We start from the raw sequence: 21,307 nt of genomic DNA on the forward strand, positions 1-21,307 counted from the left end.
CTCCTTTATTTGTTGAGAAAATGAAACATTTTTAACTAATGCTGCGTCTTATTGGAAAATAATGTCATTTTTCATTTTCACTGCCCATTTCTAATAAAATATATGAGACACCTGTGGGGTGCTGAAAAAATAAAAAAGTTAGAGCTCTTTGAATGCGACTATAGAAAAACAAATAAAATAGCTCGGTCATTAGGGCCTAAAATGGGATGGTCACTAAGGGGTTAACGTCAGTTAGCACAATATAAATACATTTACAGTATCTCCCCCTAGTGGCGACTGCTGGTAGCTTTCCACTGAAGTGTAGTAACCAGGACATGAGTCTAAGGCTATGTTCACACGGGGTCTTTTGCCGAGTTTTTTGACGCGGAAACCGCGTCGCAAAACTCGGCAGAAACGGCCCGAGAACGCCTCCCATTGATTTCAATGGGAGGCGTCGGCGTCTTTTTCCCGCGAGCAGTAAAACTGCATCGCGGGAAAAAGAAGCGACATGCCCTATCTTCGGGCGCTTCCGCGTCCGACCTCCCATTGACTTCAATGGGAGGCAGGAGAAAGCGTGTTTTATGCCCGCGGCGCTCAATGGCCGCGGGCGAAAAACGGCGCGATAATTGCTATTCACACGGAGTATTTTGGGGGAGGAATATCTGCCTCAAAATTCCGTTTGGAGCTTTGAGGCAGATATTCCTCCCCCAAAATACTCCGTGTGAACATAGCCTTAGGCTATGTTCACACAGAGTTTTTTGCAGGAGGAATATCTGCCTCAAAATTCCGTTTGGAAGTTTGAGGCACATTTTCCTCTCCCTGCACGCCGATTTTCGCTGCGTTTTTCGCCCGCGGCCATTGAGCGCCGCGGGCATAATACACCGCGAAATACGCTTTCTCTGCCTCCCATTGAAGTCAATGGGAGGTCAGAGGCATAAACGCCCGAAGATAGGGCATGTCGCTTCTTTTTCTCGCGAGGCAGTTTTACTGCTCGCGGGAAAAAGACGCCGACGCCTCCCATTGAAATCAATGGGAGGCATTATAGGGCAGTTTTTGACGAGTTTTGCGGCGCGGTTTCCGCGAAAAAAAAACTCGTCAAAAAACTCAGTGTGAACTTAGCCTAAAATGTTCTTTACACAGGACGATTATCGGGCAGACAAGTGTTCATATAACGCTCGTTGCTGATAATTGCGCTTTGTAAAAAGGGCAGCAATCCGCAGATGAACGAGCAAACACCCAATCATCTGCTGGTCGTATCGTTTTAAAAAAGTGAAATATTATTGTTGTCGGCAGCGCATCTCCCTGTGTAAACAGAAAAACGCGCTGCCGACATGATAATAACGTTTGGGGACGAGCGATCGGAGTAACGACCGCTCGCCCTCATCCATAGCTCCGTGTTATCCATAGCTCCGTGTTATCCATAGCTCCGTGTTATCCATAGCTCCGTGTTATCCATAGCTCCGTGTTATCCATAGCTCCGTGTCATCCATAGCTCCGTGTCATCCATAGCTCCGTGTTATCCATAGCTCCGTGTGACCGGAGCAAACGAGCAGATATGTCATAAATGTCAGGTAGATTGGGGTTCCACCTCTGGGACCCGCATTCACTACTATGGGAGTTACGGAAACAGATCAGACAAAGCCGGAGGTGGGACCCTCATCTATCTGACATCCTATGGATACGTCATAAATGTGTCTGATGGGAAGACCCCTTTAATGAGTATATCAGTAATAGTATAACTAGCAAGTACCAGCCGCTACCCCTCCCCCTTCATTGCAACACCATTTAAGGCCCCATGCACACGACCGTATTTTCATCTATCCCGAAAAACTGTCCATATTGCATCGGTATATACGGATCCGTAAAAAAAAGAGGGAGGATGCAAATGATGTCATCAGCATGTTGCATAGCAACGCTTCCATAAATATGGTCAGAGTACGGATGCGTATCCATAGCCACCCATATTTACGGAAGCGCCCATAGACTTCTATGGGAGAGTCCCTGCTGTAATTACTGATGAAAAATACGGTCGCGTGCGTGGGGCATAAGAAACTGCAGCTGCATCCCCCTCCTCCCTGTTTACAGTTTTTCACTAGATGGAACTTGCACGATCAACGATGTATCCAGTGACTCGGTGCTCATTTACACGAGCCGACGCACGCTGTACGGGGATGAGCGATGGTTAATACGATGGTCCGTGCTCGTACAGTTTACGTATTGTCGGCAGCACATCCCCTGTTTGTACGCTGTGGACAACGAGGATTTTTTGGGACGCATAAAAGATGTGATCAGCTGACCAATGAGTGCAGTTTATCGTCTGATCGTCGCTGCTTGTGATCGAAAACAAGCGCTCGTATGATTATCGGCATTGGTAAAGGGGTCTTAATGTCAATAAAAGGTTTTTTTTTAATATCACAACGTTTCTAAGCATTTTCTATAGAACTTGATAGAAACCCATCGAGCCTAAAATAGACCCATCCTGGAACCCAGGGGTATAAACAGGCTTTTCTTTACAGCCCGAGGTCTTGATGACGTCATTGAGACCGCGCGGTGATCGTGTATTATAATTATTATAGATTGTGGGAGATCAAACATCAGGATATAGTTTTGTTGGCTTTAGCGATGGTTTGAACATTTGGTGTACTTCTTCTATTAGCCACAAGGGGGCGATACATAACCTGGAAGAACGCAGTGCGGGAGCCTTTTGGTTTTTCTTGGCTTTTATATTGTGGGGCTATTATATAATCTATACCAGTGGTTCCCAACCGGGGTGCCGAGAGCTGTTCAGGGGTGCCGCGGCTCATCCACGGCAAAAAAAAAAAAAAAAAAAATCGAATTTTTTTTTTTACATTTTTTTTTTTTTTTTGGGTACAAGCTCCGCCAGCCACGTTGTAGCAGACGTGACGCGCGGACGTCTGTTACAAGCACCGCCCACCGCTTCCCACTAGAAGCCTGACGGAGGGAGAGGAGCCATTAACACTGGGCAGGGTAAGTGCGGTTTTCTTTACTTTCTTAGCAGTTGTGTGAGAAATGGAGCCAGGGGAATGTGGTTAGTTGTAGTTCTCTCCTCTTATACCTCCTCCCTGTAATGTCCTCTGATATCCCATAATAACGTCCTGGACATGCTGGGAGTTGTAGTTCTCTCCTCTTCTACCTCCTCCCTGTAATGTCCTCTGATATCCCATAATAACAGCCTGGACATGCTAGGAGTTGTAGTTCTCTCCTCTTATACCTCCTCCCTGTAATGTCCTCTGATATCCCATAATAACAGCCTGGACATGCTGGGAGTTGTAGTCCTCTCCTCTTCTACCTCCTCCCTGTAATGTCCTCTGATATCCCATAATAACGTCCTGGACATGCTAGGAGTTGTAGTCCTCTCCTCTTCTACCTTCTCCCTGTAATGTCCTCTGATATCCCATAATAACAGTCTGGACATGCTGGGAGTTGTAGTTCTCTCCTCTTATACCTCCTCCCTGTAATGTCCTCTGATATCCCATAATAACAGCCTGGACATTCTGGGAGTTGTAGTTCTCTCCTCTTATACCTCCTCTCTGTAATGTGCTCTGATATCCCATAATAACGTCCTGGACATGATGGGAGTTGTAGTCCTCTCCTCTTATACCTCCTCCCTGTAATGTCCTCTGATATCCCATAATAACAGTCTGGACATGCTGGGAGTTGTAGTTCTCTCCTCTTATACCTCCTCCCTGTAATGTCCTCTGATATCCCATAATAACGTGCTGGACATGCTAGGAGTTGTAGTTCTCTCCTCTTCTACCTTCTCCCTGTAATGTCCTCTGATATCCCATAATAACGTCCTGGACATGCTGGGAGTTGTAGTCCTCTCCTCTTATACCTCCTCCCTGTAATGTCCTCTGATATCCCATAATAACAGCATGGACATGCTGGGAGTTGTAGTCCTCTCCTCTTATACCTCCTCCCTGTAATGTCCTCTGATATCCCATAATAACAGTCTGGACATGCTAGGAGTTGTAGTCCTCTCCTCTTCTACCTCCTCCCTGTAATGTCCTCTCTGATATCCCATAATAACAGCCTGGACATGCTAGGAGTTGTAGTTCTCTCCTCTTATACCTCCTCCCTGTAATGTCCTCTGATATCCCATAATAACAGTCTGGACATGCTGGGAGTTGTAGTCCTCTTCTCTTATACCTCCTCCCTGTAATGTCCTCTGATATCCCATACTAAGTCTGGACATGCTGGGAGTTGTAGTCCTCTCCTCTTATACCTCCTCCTGTAAACTTTCTCTGATATCACATAACATCCTGGACATGCTGGGAGTTGTTGTTCTTATACCTCCTTATTTATTCCTTCCCCAGGGGTAAGCACACTTTCTGTCTGTGATGGTCCCTTTACTAGAGGGGCAGATGGTTATTTTATCGGGGGGCGGGGGGACTGAGGCTGATGGTGGCTTTACTGGAGGGGGCTGATGTTCATTTTACTGGGGGGACGGAGGCTGATGGTGGCTTTACTGAGGGGTCATTATAATGTGAGTGGGGGGCTGACGGTCATTACTGTGAGTGGGGGGCTGACGGTCATTACTGTGAGTGGGGGGCTGACGGTCATTACTGGGAGTGGGGGGGTTGACTGTCATTACTGGGAGTGGGGGGGCTGACGGTCATTACTGGGAGTGGGGGGGCTGACGGTCATTACTGTGAGTGGGGGGCTGACGGTCATTACTGGGAGTGGGGGGCTGACGGTCATTACTGGGAGTGGGGGGGCTGACGGTCATTACTGGGAGTGGGGGGCTGACGGTCATTACTGTGAGTGGGGGGCTGACGGTCATTACTGTGAGTGGGGGGCTGACGGTCATTACTGGGAGTGGGGGGCTGACGGTTATTACTGGGAGTGGGGGGCTGACGGTCTTCAAGTGGTTTCCGCCTCTGACCTCCCATTGAAATTAATAGGAGGCAGAAAAAACCTGCGGCGCTCGTTTGGTGCTTTTTTGTCTGCGGTTTTTGCATTCGCTTCAACGGCTTAAAAAAAATGTGGGAAAAAAATAAATAAAAAAAAGTCAAACAGCGCTGTCAATTCAAAATCTGCCTCAAAATTCGTAAATGAATTTCGAGGCAGACTTTTAGTTTCTGCCTTACAAAAAAACGTTGTGTGAACATAACCTAAGAGTGTACTGCTTGTTTTTCGCCATTTTTTGTCGTTTTGTAAACAATTTTTGGTAGGGGTGCCCTGAGAATTATTTTTTTTCCCTGGGGTGCCTCGAGCCTGAAAAGGTTGGGAAACTCTGATGTATACAGTCGTCCTGGTGTATCTGGCAGTTTTCTAGAGTTCAGTGTATAATCATTGATAGATACGGTGACGCTGACATCACGCCGGGCAGCACGTGCGTCCTCATGAATTATACAGGATACAGACAATATTATTAAAGAGGAGCCGTCACTTCTCCTGAAATGTATGTATTAACCCTTTCACGACCAAGGACGAAAATGCACGTCCTGGTCGGCTGCTAGTTCCCGCACCAGGACGTGCATTTTCGTCCGCATTTCAAACTGTCACTCTGTGTAAACACAGAGTGACAGACGCGCGCTGACAGCTGTCCTAGACAGCTGAGACATCAGTCTCGCCGGACAGCGGACCATCGCCGCTGCTTTCGGCAGTTAACCCCTTAAGTGCGGCGACGGATTGCCGTCGCCGCATTTAAGTGGTTTGAAGCACATCTGCAGCCCCCACGAAGTGATCGTGGGGGCTACCGATGCTTGTCACGGCAATCGGAGGTCAGATAATGACCTCCGGGTTGCCATGTACGGAAGCCTCGGAGGAACAGCCTCCGGCCGTTCCTCCTCTGCTTCCTGTCAGTGTGACAGTCACGTCACAATGACAGTTGGAGTACATTACACTACGTGTGTAGTGTAATGTACTCTAGCAGCGATCAAAGCTGCAAGACTAAGTGTCCCCTAGTGGGACAAGTAAAAAAAGTAAAAAAAAGTAATAAAAATGTTTTAAAAAAAGTGTAAAAATAAAAGTTATAAGTTCTATAAACACAAAATGCTTTTTTTCCTATAATAAGTCTTTTATTATAGAAAAAAAATGAACACGTTAAAAAAGTACACATATCTGGTATCACCGCGTTTGTAACGACCCCAACTATAAAACTGTAATGTTATTTTCCCCGCACGATGAACACCCCAAAAAAAAATCAATAAAAAACGACGACAGAATCACAATTTTTTTGGTCACAACCGCTCCCTAAATAAAGAATAAAAAGTGATCAAAAAGTCGCATGTATCCCTGAAAATAATACCAATAAAAACTTCTATCCGTCCCGCAAAAAACAAGCCCTTACACAGCTTTTTTGACTAAAAAATAAAAAAATTACGGCTCTCAGAATATGGTGACACAGAAATTTTTTTTGTTTATAAATAAGTCATTTTATTGTGCAAACGCTAAAAAAAAGGAACAAACCTATATACATATGGTATCGCCGTAATCGTACCGACCCGCAGAATAAAGTAACAATGTCATTTATAGCGTACGGTGAGCGCCGCAAAAAGAAAACCTAAAAAACGGTGTCAGAATTCCTGTTTTTTGCTCAGGATTGCAAAAAAAATTAACAAAAAGTGATTAAAAAAAAAACGCACGTACCCCAAAATGGTACCAATGAAAACTACAGATTGTCCCGCAACAAATAAGCCCTCACACCGCTCTATTGATGGAAAAATAAAAAAGTTATGGCTCTTGGAAAGCGGGGAGGGAAAATCTAAAATCAGAAAGCAAAAACTGGATCAGTCCTGAAAGGGTTAATTCATTTCTAATGAAAAAAACGTATGACCACATGTGGGGTATTTCTGTACTCGGGAGAAATTGCTTTATAAAAAATGGTTGTTTTTTTCCTCCTTTATCCCTTGTGAAAATGAGAAAATGCAACATTTTAGTGGAAAAAATGTTGATATTAATTTTCGCGCCCTAATTCTAATAAACTCTGCAAAAGACCTGTGGGGTCTAAATGCTCACTATACCCCTAGAAAAATTCCTTGAAGGTTTTTCCAAAATGGGGTCACTTTTGGGGGGTTTCCACTGTTTTGGTCCCTCCAGTGCATTGCAAATGCGACATGGCACCGAAAACCATTCCAGCAAAATCATAAATCCAAATGGCGCTCCTTCCCTTCTGAGCCCTGCTGTGGGTCCAAACAGCAGTTTATTACCACATATGGGGTATTGTCGTAATCGGGAGACATTGCTTTACAAATGTTGGGGTGCATTTTCTTCGTTATTGCTTGTAAATAATAAAAATTTCTATGTTGTTTCAGAAAAAAAGTAAATTGTAATTTTTACAGACTAATTCCAATATATTTAGCGAAAAACCTGTGTGGTCAAAATACTTACTATACCCCTAGATAAATACCTTATGGGGTCTAGTTTTCGAAATGGGGTCGTTTATGGGCAGTTTCTATCGTTCTGGCAGCTCAAAGCTTCTCCAAATGTACAGTGGGGCCTAAAACATTTTCAAGCAAAATATGAGTCCTGAAAGCCTCCGGGTGCTCCCTTCCTTTGGGGCCCTGCCGTGTATCCAAACAACGCATTAGGGCCACAATGTGGGTATTTTTGAAAACAGGAGAAAGAGGGTGATAGATTTTGGGGTGTGTTTCTTAATTTTCATGTTCGCTTTACAAAGAAATCGGTCTTCAAACAAATACTTTTATGAAAAAAGTGAAATTATATATTTTTTTCACCTGATATGCATTAAATTTAGCAAAAAACTGTGGGGTCAAAGTACGCACTACACCCCTAGATAAATACCTTAAGGGGTCTAGTTTTCTAAATGGGGTCATTTATGGGGAGATTCTATCGCTCTGGTAGCTCAAAACCTCTCCAAATGTACAGTGGGGCCTAAAACATTTTCAAGCAAAATATGAGTCCTGAAAGCCTCCGGGTGCTCCCTCCCTTTCGGGCCCTGTCGTGTGTCCAAGCAATGCATTAGGGTCACAATGGGGGCATTTTTGAAAACAGGAGAAACAGGGTGATAGATTTTGGGGTGTGTTTCTTCATTCTCATGGTCGTTTTACACAGAAATCGGTCTTCAAAGTGATACTTTTATGAAAAAAGTGAAATTATATTTTTTTACGCCTGCTTTGCATGAATTCTTACAAAAAAACTGTGGGGTCAAAATACTTACAACACCCCTTAATAAATACCTTAAGGGGTGTAGTTTTCAAAATGGGATCACTTGTGGGGGTTTCCACCATTCTGACACCTATGAGCCTCTGAAAACCTGGCTTGGTGCAGGAAAACAAAATGTACTTCAAAATGTATAAAATGATTACTAAATTTGTAAGTCCTCCAAATTGCTCAAAAAAAAAAATTTTTTTTCAAAAGTGCTGCCAAAATAGAGTAAAGAGATGGAAATATATATTTAATTAAAAAAATTGTACAGTATGTATGTACATATGTCACATATTGCAGTTAAAAATAGGGAAAAATTATAATTTTTACAAAATTTCTTCAATTTCTCTATTTTTTAATTAATTTCCGCAAATCGTATCAGTCTACTTTTACCACTAAAATAAAGTACAACATGTGACGAAAAAACAATGTCAGAATTACTTGGATATTCAAAACTTTCACAGAGTTATTCTCTGATAAAGTCAGACATACCAGATTTGACAAATCTGGCTTGGTCATTAAGGTACAAACATGCCCGGTCATTAAGGAGTTAATAGATAACTTGGTGTTGCCATTCTCCTCATCAAAGGTCGTGTCCCTACAGTCTCTCTGTCAGCACTGATTGGACGTTGTCAGTTTGTAGGGACACACCCCCAACTGGTAACACACAGCTGTCAATTCTTACATTTCCAGGAGGAATAACAGAGAAACGGCACAAAGCAGAGTCCTAAGAAAAGTTGCGCACTCGACTGAATCTTTCTTCTCCTCGTCTATCGTGTGTGTTGATTTTATACATTTTCGCTGCTGCGTGTCTAGAGATCATATGGATTATTAGATGTTTTATTTCTGTATATTTGTACTGCATTGTTGCAGCTCATCGTCCTCCAGCTGCGGCCTTTCATTTCCATGACGACTGCTCCACTTTTCCTTTGCTCCAGTTTTAAATTTCCCACCTTTGTCTGGATTACGGATTCTCTGTAAGGTTATGTGCACACAACCTATTTTCAGGCGTTTTACGCCTCGAATCACGCCTGAAAAGACGGCTCCATTACGTCTGCAAACATCTGCCCATTGCTTGCGGGATCTGCTGCGGGTAGCTCTTCTGTTGCCGCATTATTAAATAGATCATTGATGTCGCTGTTCTGGTAATTGATGCCACGAGGATCTATTGTATTCATTGATGCAGCGTGCGTTAATTACTGACATCCGGCAATCTCATATCTTCACCGTCAATGTCATCACTTTCTTGTCACTTGCATTGGTGGCATCAGTCAGTATAAAACCGCTCAGTTTTTCCTTTGTCACCTGTGATTCTGCTGAATTGTCACCGTCTCTTATCTGCTTAACTGATTGTATGTCTCTCAGCAGCGTTTTACATCATCATGAAACCACCCCAGAAAAGCTTGTCCCGCAGGAAGTCGGCGCAGCCGCAGAAGAAACCTGCAGCTCCTCCTCAATCTCCGCCAAGTAAGAGAAAGTTGCACCTTGATCATCTTATCACTCTCATTATATATTTTATTTTAAAAATGAATTCCAGATAACCTCGGGTCGTGTAATACTAGATTGTAATCCGTTTCTCAGCTTTATATCTTAGAGGGTTCGTTTCTATGCAGGTAAAAATCTGTTACATACCGAAATTTCTGTAGCACAAGGCCGCCACTAGGGGGAGCAAACTGAGGACTGATTTATATAGGCACAACAGGAGCTGTATGCATGTGCACAATCGTCTCCCCCTAGTGGTGGTTGCAGGAAGCACGTTACTATATGGCTCTGGGAAGGGAATCTGAGAACACAGCTCACACCCATGAAGATATATTATGAAATGAGGGATCTAAGAATTTCCAACCTGCAGTCCGACCGCTCTATTCATTCCCTATGGGATCGCCGGAAATAGTCAAGTTTGACTGCTCCTTGCCCAATTATGCACTCTGCCGTGAGCGGCTCCGCGCAGGCAGGCGCGATGTTGTGACGTCAATTTCTGAGCCTTTTTTCTACTCCGTTTATGCAGCGTGTGGATGAGACGTGTTTTATCTCATCCACTTTGCTGCTACTGTATTATGCTGCCGATTTTTCCGCATTATAATACAGGTATATGCCGTATTTACGTAATGTGTGAACTGACTCTAACCCCTCCACCCACCCCCCCCCCGCCAGTCCCCGCAAAAATGTTCTTGCATCAAACCGGTCCTCGATGCAAAATAGGTTGGGGACCACTGCCATAGAGAATGACTTGAGTGACCACCCTCTGGGACCCGCACTCTTGTTAACAACCCGCAGCGATCCGGCATTTATCACCTATCTTGTGGATAGGTGAAAAATTATTTTCGTGGTACAACCCCTTTAATCAGGTATCAATAGGACTTGATGGACCCCAAATTATCAGTCATAGAAAAGTATTTAAAATTTGAACGTCCACATTTATATCCTTTTTTGGTCCAACATTCTGTGCTGATTAATTTCTTAATGTCGTTTTACAGCAGTTGGAGCACAGTTTTCTGAAACGGATCTCTAAATCTCCTGCGTAGACAGTTACATGGTATAATTTTGTCTCCCTGCAGCCACCACTAGAGGGAGCTCACTGCATACTGTTTTGTTACCAAGTTCAATGTACAACCATATACAATGAGCTCCCTCTAGTGGTGGCTGCAGGTAGCATGTTATGTTTTAAATCTGTTTACCTGATGTTCCTTGGGGGACATTAAGGTAATAGGCCATGTTCACACAGGGCAGATACGCGGCGTAAAAGTACACAGCGTATTGGCCCTGGGCACCGGAGGTAATTCTGGCTGAAAAATTGCAGTTTTTCGGCTGGAATGTCCATAGAAGGTAGAAAAAAAACCCATACTTACCCGTAGCCATGGTGACGTGTCCCTCTGATGTTCTGCAGCAGTCATATGGGATGAGACATCATCCCTGGATGCCGGGTTGAACGCAGGAGCAGAGAGATCTGGGTAAGTTTGGCGGTTTTTTTCCGCTGCGTCTGGATGAGATTTGTTTGAATCTCCTCCACTCTTCTGCTTCTGTATTACGCTGTGGAGTTTCCGCAATGAAATCGGTTGCAGAAAATCCGCCGTGTTTACGCTACGTGTGAACCCGGCCAGACAGTGAATTTCCATGTAGCGGGAGATTCATTTTCAGCTGTGATTATGGATTTCTTTCTTACAGGTAGAGGGGAAACAAGTCACAGACCGAGCACGCAACGAAGAAGACGCTACCGCCCAGGAGCCCGTGCGCTGATGGAAATAAGAAAGTACCAAAAATCAACCAATCTGCTCATTCAGAAAACCCTGTTTTTCCGCCTGGTGAGTGGATGTGTCCTCTGCGGCTGCTCCTCTTTATTGTCAGTGATATTCCCCTTTTATTCTTGCAGGTGAGAGAGATCTGCCTGAAGTATTCCCGCGGCGTGTTTTACTACTGGCAAAGCACCGCACTTATGGCGCTACAAGAGGTCAGTATCTCATACAATGCACTGTCCATGTAACGCATGGGTCAACCAGAGAGGGAGCTGCTCTTTGCAGTGATTCACTACTCAGCCCCCGCCCCCTCTAACACATCCATATGCCCTAGCGGGACATTTGCATAGGGGTTGTGATGCATTGTGGGAGTTCCAGAGGCCAGGACCCTCCCCCCCCACCATCACTCTAGCTAACAGCTCATAAAAGTGAAATCTGATCAGTCCTTCGAGCTGTGTAGTAAATTATACCGGGAGTGCTGTCACTTTAAGAGGGACTAATGCTCTTCTGTATCCAGTCAGCTGAGGACTTCCTGGTGAGTCTCTTTGAAGATTCTTACCTCTTCAGTCACCAGGCCAATAGGGGCACTCTCTTTGTGAAGGACATGCAGCTCGCACGGAGAATCCGAGGCATCCCGTATGAACTGTGATAACGCTGCCGTTTTATCTCTCAAGATTTGATGAAGAATGATCACGTGTAAATAGTTTTATATTAATGGAGAAAATCTATTGGGAAATACAAGTTTTACCATTGCATAAAAGATCCAGTTTGGAAGAGTAAACCGGCTTTAGCGCCCCCTCCTGACACTGGTTACAGTGGAGTTTTTTTCTTTGTTACAACCAATATGGCTGCCGCTGCAGTTTGCAGGGTGGTAGTGCAGTCGTTTTTCTGTCCAGCTATGTAATGGGTTATAGGGGTCCAGGATGTAGCACAGAAAATGACCACAAGGCGGCACTGCTGGACAAAACCGCTAACAAAGACGCTGGACACAACCGCTAATGAAACCTGATTTGGCCGACCTTCTAATTGTTCTGCTGAGTTTATGATCCGCTTCCTGTTTTTATTCTGTGAAGATTTGTTAATTTTTTCAAATAAAAAAAAATGTATATTATAACTTTGATCTTCATCATTTTAGAATTATTTGGGCAGTGACACAATCTTCATGATTTGGGTTTTGCTGCCACCACATTGGATTTGAAATGAAACAACTGAGATGCAATTGAAGTTTAAACTTTCAGGTTTATTTCAAGGGGTTAAACAAAAATCTCCTGTGAAAAGTTTAGGAATTGCCACCATTTTTCTACACAACCTCCTCATTTCAGGTGATCAAAAGTGATTGGACAAATTAACATTACCATAAATGTTTTTTTTAATACTTTGTAGAGAATCCTTTGCAGGCAATGATGGCCTGAAGTCTGGAACCCATGGACATCACCAGACGCTGGGTTTCCTCCTTTGTTTTTTTTGTTTTTTATATTTCAAATTTTTTATTTTCAAGAAAAGAAATGGGGATACAGAAAAAGAAAAGGGGGTGACATGGGTACAGAAAAAGCCCATGAGGGCCGATCATTTCAACCTATATTTCAACAACAATAAGTAAATATGCAATCAAAGTCCTCCCAACATAGTACCATCAATACACTACAAGCATTAGTATAGCAAGACAGGAATACCAGCATTACACCCTCATCCGCCCCTCCATCACCCACATCTCAGTCAATTCTTAGTAACGATTGATTCAAATAGGGAAGTAAACGAAGGGTAGAAGGACAAAAGGAAGGGGGGGGGGTATAGGGAAAATCTTAAGAGGGAGAAGGGGAGATGTTCTCCCCTCACTCTCTCCCCCCCCCCCCACAGCACATCACAGACCAGAGAGAACTCAAGAGCTCCCTGGTTCTCCACTAATCAGTTCACCCATGGCCCTCTTGTATCTGTCCGACTTGCAGAAGTCAAACCAATAGAACCAGGTTTTCTGAAACTGCGTTGCTCGTTCGGGTGCGGAATGGAGCAACTCCTCCATTCTCCGAATTTCGTGAATGCGCTCCAGCCATTGTCTAGTCACAGGAGGCTCAGAGGATCTCCAGCCCCCCGGAATACAAGCCTTAGCTGCGTTCAACAAATGTCTCACTAACATCTTCCTGTAGCGCCCCACAGGTATATCGTGGTGGTGCAGCAAAATCCATGCCGGATCATCTCCCAGCGAGATTCCTGTGATCTCCAGAATGATATCTTGAACCTCTGACCAATAGGTGCGAAGGTTCTCACAGCTCCAGAATATATGTAAAAGCGTTCCCTCTTCTCTGCCGCATCTCCAACATAAAGGAGAAACATCCGGGAACATTTTATGTAGCACATGTGGGACTCTGTACCAACGGGATAGTATTTTAAAACTGGTTTCCTGATAGGCGTTACTAATAGACGCCTTATGTGTGAGGAGCATGATCTTTTCCCTTTGCTCTTGTGTTAGAGTAATCTGAAGATCTCTTTCCCATTTCGTAATATATGGTGGGATGAAATCCTCAGCAGGAGTGAGCAGCACGCAGTAAAGACTGGACAGGGCCCGTCTCACATGCCCCGTTTGAGAACACAAAGTTTCAATGGAAGATAGAGCTCGGTCATAGGAAGCCGGTGTAGGTAGTCTTGACAAGTAATGAGTCAATTGTAACGCCTGCCATTGGGACGCGTCCGGGAGACCCTCTGGCTGGGAAAGCTCTTCTCCATGCAGCCATGCATTGCCCCTATAAAAATGACTTACTCTAAAATGCCCCTGCTGTACCCATATCTTAAAGGTCTGATCTGACAGACCTGGGCCAAATTCCGGGTTACCCAAAACCGGAGTGAGGGGTGATAACAGTTGTGCTATTCCCTCTCTACTCCGCACGTTTCTAAACACCTGTAAAGTTGGATATATGGTAGGATGATCACGAAATTATTTTTTTCTATATAATATTGCTTTTAGTATGTCATTAAAATAAATTTTATTTATTTGTGTTGTACTTTTTCTTTTTTTTCTTTCTTTTACTCTATGGTGGCTGCCATTTTTTTTTTATCTCTGTATGTGTCGATTAACGACGCATACAGAGATGGAATACGGCAGCTACAGGGCATAGGAGTCAATGAAAACATTTTATTTAATTTTTAATACTTTCCACCATATGGAAGAAAAAAAAATACAGCAAAAAACGTAAAAAATATAATAGCAATAAGTAACAACACTTAAAAAAAAAAAGGTTTAATTCGCGACACATTCCCTTTAAGGCAGCAGAATAGGCCAGTAAAGCTCTGTATATTGGCACACACCTCACACTCCATTACGGACCATAATTGCAGATAAAAATACTCATCCATTCATTTCTATTGCAAATGGACACCTCCTATATTTACAGGGCCACCTGATCGCATCCTGCAATATTGACACAGATTAAAGAGAACCTTTAATCTTTAAAGGGAAGGTGTCGCGCAAATATTTTTTTTTTATATGTTATTGCTTTTAGTATGTTATTAAAATAAATTTTATTTGTGTTTTTGTGTTGTACTTTTTTATTACTATTACTTTTACTTCACTTCACTATGTGGGCTGCAATTTTATTTTCATCTCTGTATGTGTCGATTAACGACACATACAGAGATGGAATACGGCACATACATCCCCATAGAGAATGCGAACGGGAGCCGTTCCATTCACTATAGCGTACGCCGTCTGTGTGGGAGCGGCACATGCGCCGCTCCCACACAGTCCAAAAGGAAGGTCTTCCGCCGAGCGACATCCGGCGCCATTTTCATGTGGACCGGAAGTCGCGGCCGGACAGTAAGATGACTACTTCCGGTCGCGGCTTCCGTCCATATGTTCAGAAGCAAGGACTAGGAGCGGCGGCGGCAGGAGCAGGTAAGTTATGTTTGTGTATGTTCGTGTTATACTGAGTATTTACCACTGTATCTAATCCTCCTACACTGTACATTCGCTCAAAAAATGGCGACACTCAGTGTAGGAGGTTTGAACATTCAACCCCCTCCTTTCTCCTGGCACTAGCCAGGATAAAGGAGGGGGGATTGTTTGAGGACGCTAAAGCGAGTGTGTCTTCTCCAATTTTGCAGCATAAAGCAATGAGGTTGCTTTACCACATGCCAATGCTGCAATTTTGGGAATTGCTCCCTCTAGTGACCAGCACATGGAAATGTTATAAATTAGAATCTAATTTATAATATTTCCTGACTTGTGAAAAAATGTTAAAAAATTAGAACAATGTTTAATCATTTATATACTAACAGTTTAACTAAAGAAAAAAAAAAATTTTTTTCTAGCGACACATTCCCTTTAAGCTAAAGAAATGCAGCTCGATCGGGTTGAGATCTGGTGACTCGGTCATTGCAGAATATTCCACTTTTTTGCCTTATATACTCCTGGGTTGCTTTCGCAGAATGTTTTGGGTCATTGTCCATCTGTCCTGTGAAGCGACGTCCAATCACCTGCTGCATGTGGTTGAATCTGAGCAGAAAGTAAATCCCTGAACACTTCAGAATTCATCCGGCCGCTTCTGTCTTCAGTCACATCATCAACAAACACTAGTGACCCAGTGCCAGGCAGCCATGCATGCCCATGCCACCACACTGCCCCCGCCATGCCACCACATTGCTACCCATGCTATACTTGTGTTACACAGGATGTGGTGTGCTTTGGATCATGAGCCGTTCCGAGCCTTCTCCATACTTTCTTCCTCCCATCATTCTGGTGCAGGTTGATCTTAGTTTCATGCTGTTCCAGAACTGGGCGGCTTCTTTACTTGTTGTTTGGTAAAGTCTAATCTGGCCTTTCTGAGGCTGATTAATGGTTTTCACCTTGTGAACTCCCTGTATTTGCTCTCATGAAGTCTTCTCTTTATGGTGGACTTAGATACTGATCCACCTACTTCCAGGAGAGTGTTCGTCACTTGGGTAGATGTTGTGAAGGGGTTTTCTTCACCATGGAAAGGATTCTGCGATCATCCACCACTCTTGTTTTACGTGGACGTCCAGGCCTTTTGGAGTTCCTGAGATCACCAGTGCGCTCTTTTTTTTTTCTTCTTTTTTTTAAGAATATACCAAACTGTTGATTTGGCCACTCCTGACATTTCTGCTTCTCTCTGATGGATTTCTTAATTTTTTTTCAGCCTAGCGATGGTCGGTTTCACTTGCATTGAGAGCTCCTTTCACCTCATGTTGTGGGTTCACAGCAACAGCTTCCAAATGCAAATCCCACACCTGGAATCAACTCCAGACCCTTTACCTGCTTAATTGGTTATGGAATAACGAGGGAATAACCCATGCAGCCCATTAAATAGCCTATTGAGATAATTGTCCAATTACCTTTTGGTCCTTTGAAAAAGAGGCAGCTACATATTAAAGAGCTATAAGGGTATGTTCACACGGCCTATTTTGGGTATTTTTTCGGGCCGCATAACACATTGCCTTGTTGTGCCAATAAAGATTTTCTAGACCCGCTGTAAACCATTTTACCCGTAAGTCACAGGCTACAGCGGGGGTTCCCAACCAGTGGCTCATGAGCCTCCTATTGCCTGCTGTATGGCTGACCATAGGAGTCCTTCGTAATGACCATGTGAATCGTCAATTTACATTGTTCCAGCAGAATGGGTGCTGGTCTCGGTGCAAGTCGCCTTAAAGAAGTGACCACATCTAATGCTTGGCGCGCTGGTCGTCACTTTTTTAGCGCCAGTGTCATTTTTATTATTTCTAGTTTTGGAAGTAAAGCAGTTTTAGTAATAAAATACCACAAAAAAACCCCGGACCCTCACATACCTTGACCCCAGAAGCTGAGACAATAGATGGGGCCGTATTTCTGGGCCGGGCGCATGAAATGTCGAGGAAGATCACTGCGCCCCAGATCCATCAGATTCCCGATGAAGGACAGTGGTGCGGGACGCGGAGGGCGCTGGTTCTGGTCGAGTCCTGACAGGCGACACTTGGAGTGGGAACATCTTAAGTATAGAAAGAAGAGGACGACGAGGGCCGGCAGCAGCAGAGGGACCATAGTGAAGCTGAAGACTTAGGCCTCATGCACACGACCGTAGCCATGTGAATTTCGGGTCGGCCGGCTGCGGACTGTCAGCCACGAGCCGCCCGCAAATCGCATGCACATATTTTCAATGAGCCCGGACCGCAGAAGACAGCCGTAATAAGACAGGTCCGTTCTTTCTGCGGTGCGGGCTCCCGGGCCATGCACAGACCGTAAAAACTACGGTCGTGTGCATTGCCCCAGAAAAATGAATGGGGCCGCAATTGTCCCGTGGATTTTCGGGGGAATTGCGGCCGCAAAAGCACGTTCGTGTAGATGGGGCCTTAGGAGATGCTGGGTGTATATGTAGAGACAGGCGTAACCTTGAGGACAGGAAATATACAGAGGGAGGCATGGAGATTGATAGGAGAGGAGGCAGCGGACACAGGGTGAGCACTCAGTGAGGAGAAGACACATTTTATGCACAGCCATAAATTGAGTGGAGTTCCCCTTTAATAACCTCACCAGGTGGCAAGGCCCTGGCATGCTGGGAGTCGTAGTTTCACAACCGCTGGAGAGTCTCCGCTCTAGAGGATCACAAGTTTCAGGCTGCACATTCCCAGTACAGTGGAATCCTCAGCCTGGGATCACTGCAAGTCCAAATTACATTGGCGGCAAGATTTGGGGGCTCTGAACTCCTCTCTACAGCAATCTACAAATTATATCACATCGCCTACAGGTCCTGCGCACTACATTGCCCAGGTGCTGTGCGGTTTATCTATAGGGTGGATGGGGCCCTTTAAATGATGGAGTTTCTATTCACAGCCCAAGATCCTGTGACCGTGACCTTCCCCTGTGTTTTATCGCTTCATCTAATGAATGACAGGACTGTACTGACCTTGGGCGCAGACGGAGGGTGAGCGGAGAATAAGTCAAGGAGAGATGAATGATGGATAAGACAAATGAAACGAGGCCTCCGTGTGTGTAATGTAATATGCAGTGTTTGTGTGTGTGTATACACACACACATTATACATACACACATATATATATATATATATATATATATATATATATATATATATATATACACACACATTATATATATATATATATATATATATATATATATATATATACAGTGAAGGAAATAAGTATTTGATCCCTTGCTGATTTTGTAAGTTTGCCCACTGTCAAAGTCATGAACAGTCTACAATTTTTAGGCTAGGTTAATTTTACCAGTGAGAGATAGATTATATAAAAAACAAAACATAAAATCACATAGTCAAAATTATATATATTTATTTGCATTGTGCACAGAGAAATAAGTATTTGATCCCCTACCAACCATTAAGAGTTCAGCCTCCTCCAGACCAGTTACACGCTCCAAATCAACTTGGTGCCTGCATTAAAGACAGCTGTCTTAAATGGTCACCTGTATAAAAGACTCAATTAATCAGTCTGACTCTAACCTCTACAACATGGGCAAGACCAAAGAGCTTTCTAAGGATGTCAGGGACAAGATCATAGACCTGCACAAGGCTGGAATGGGCTACAAAACCCTAAGTAAGACGCTGGGTGAGAAGGAGACAACTGTCGGTGCAATAGTAAGAAAATGGAAGACATACAAAATGACTGTCAATCGACATCGATCTGGGGCTCCATGCAAAATCTCACCTCGTGGGGTATCCTTGATCCTGAGGAAGGTGAGAGCTCAGCCGAAAACTACACGGGGGGAACTTGTTAATGATCTCATGGCAGCTGGGACCACAGTCACCAAGAAAACCATTGGTAACACATTACGCCGTAATGGATTAAAATCCTGCAGTGCCCACAAGGTCCCCCTGCTCAAGAAGGCACATGTACAGGCCCATCTGAAGTTTGCAAATGAACATCTGGATGATTCTGAGAGTGATTGGGAGAAGGTGCTGTGGTCAGATGAGACTAAAATTGAGCTCTTTGGCATTAACTCAACTCGCCGTGTTTGGAGGAAGAGAAATGCTGCCTATGACCCAAAGAACACCGTCCCCACTGTCAAGCATGGAGGTGGAAACATTATGTTTTGGGGGTGTGTCTCTGCTAAGGGCACATGACTACTTCACCGCATCAATGGGAGAATGGATGGAGCCATGTACCGTCAAATCCTGAGTGACAACCTCCTTCCCTCCACCAGTACATTAAAAATGGCTCGTGGCTGGGTCTTTCAGCATGACAATGACGCGAAACATACAGCCAAGGCAACAAAGGAGTGGCTCAAAAAGAAGCACATTAAGGTCATGGAGTGGCCTAGCCAGTCTCCAGACCTTAATCCCATCGAAAACTTATGGAGGGAGCTGAAGATCCGAGTTGCCAAGCGACAGCCCCGAAATCTTAATGATTTACAGATGATCTGCAAAGAGGAGTGGGCCAAAATTCCATCTAACATGTGTGCAAACCTCATCATCAACTACAAAAAACGTCTGACTGATGTGCTTGCCAACAAGGGTTTTGCCACCAAGTATTAAGTCTTGTTTGCCAAAGGGATCAAATACTTATTTCTCTGTGCACAATGCAAATAAATATATATAATTTTGACTATGTGATTTTCTTTTTTTTTTTTTTTTATATAATCTATCTCTCACTGGTAAAATTAACCTAGCCTAAAAATTCTAGACTGTTCATGTCTTTGACAGTGGGCAAACTTCAAGCAAGCAAGGGATCAAATACTTATTTCCTTCAATGTGTATATATATATATATATATTACACACACACACACACACGCACACACACACATATACAGTATATACACACACACACACACACATATACATATATAAGTATATATATATATATATATATATATATATATACACATATATATATATATATATATACACACATACATATATATTGTAAAGGATCTGCCAGGCACAGCTTCGGGGTTAACTTCCTGAGTCTATCTCTCTGAGACTGACTCCAGCTTCCACCACTCAGGCTGGCAGGCTTAGGAGTGGGAGAGCCTATCGCAGCCTGGCCAGACTCAGCTAGCTCCCGCCCTCTGTCTATTTATACCTGCCTTTCCTGTTCCTCCTTGCTTGTGATTCTTTCCGTGTGGTTTCCTGGCCCAGCTACAGCTCCTACTATTTGATCCTGCTCCATACTGACCCTGGCTTTCTGACTACTCTTCTGCTCTGCGTTTGGTACCTCGTGCTCTCCTGGTTTGACTTGGCTCGTTCACCACTCTGTTGCTCACGGTGTTGCCGTGGGCAACTGCCCCTTTCCCTTTGCTTTATATTCCCTTGTATGTTTGTCTCGTGCACTTACTGAGCGTAGGGACCGCCGCCCAGTTGTACCCCGTCGCCTAGGGCGGGTCGTTGCAAGTAGGCAGGGACAGAGTGGCGTCTAGATTAGGGCTCACTTGTCCGTTTCCCTACCCCTATCATTACATAATCACAAGCCCATATACCTAGTCTACCCTGGTCCCTGACACTACTATGGACCCCCTTGAGACCCTGGCTCAGCAAATGCAGGGTCTCTCCCTACAGGTCCAGGCCCTGGCTCAGAAGGTCAACCAGCCTGATGCTACCTTGGTAGTTCCCCTCACCTCAACTCCTGAACCCCACCTCAAGTTGCCCGACCGGTTCTCAGGGGACCGGAGGGCTTTTCTCTCCTTTCGGGAGAGTTGCAGGCTTTACTTTCGCTTAAAGCCCCACTCCTCAGGTTCTGAGAGCCAGTGAGTGGGTATAATTATGTCCCGGCTCCAGGACGGGCCCCAAGAATGGGCCTTCTCCTTGGCTCCTGACGCCCCTGAACTTTCCTCCGTTGATCTTTTCTTTTCTGCTCTCGGACTCATTTATGACGAGACTGACAAGACTGCCTTTGCCGAGAGTCAGCTGGTGACCTTACGTCAGGGTAAGAGACCTGTTGAGGAGTATTGTTCTGACTTTAGGAGGTGGTGCGTAGCTTCTCGGTGGAATGACCCTGCCTTAAGGT

At 44.3% G+C, this 21,307-nt stretch overlaps 1 protein-coding gene across 1 annotated transcript; it reads left to right on the forward strand.

The window, feature by feature from the left end:
• Positions 1-2,667: 2,667 nt before the first annotated feature.
• Positions 2,668-12,459, forward strand: LOC142761207 (histone H3-like centromeric protein A). Its single transcript, XM_075864398.1, has 5 exons — positions 2,668-2,967; positions 9,481-9,579; positions 11,278-11,414; positions 11,483-11,560; positions 11,863-12,459. The coding sequence occupies exons 2-5, from the start codon at positions 9,495-9,497 to the stop codon at positions 11,992-11,994; spliced, it is 432 nt and encodes a 143-aa protein (XP_075720513.1). The 5' UTR covers positions 2,668-2,967; positions 9,481-9,494; the 3' UTR covers positions 11,995-12,459.
• The last annotated feature ends 8,848 nt before the right edge of the window (positions 12,460-21,307 follow it).

Source organism: Rhinoderma darwinii, chromosome 4 (genome assembly GCF_050947455.1).
Source record: "Rhinoderma darwinii isolate aRhiDar2 chromosome 4, aRhiDar2.hap1, whole genome shotgun sequence".
Taxonomy (NCBI): Eukaryota; Metazoa; Chordata; class Amphibia; order Anura; family Rhinodermatidae; genus Rhinoderma; species Rhinoderma darwinii.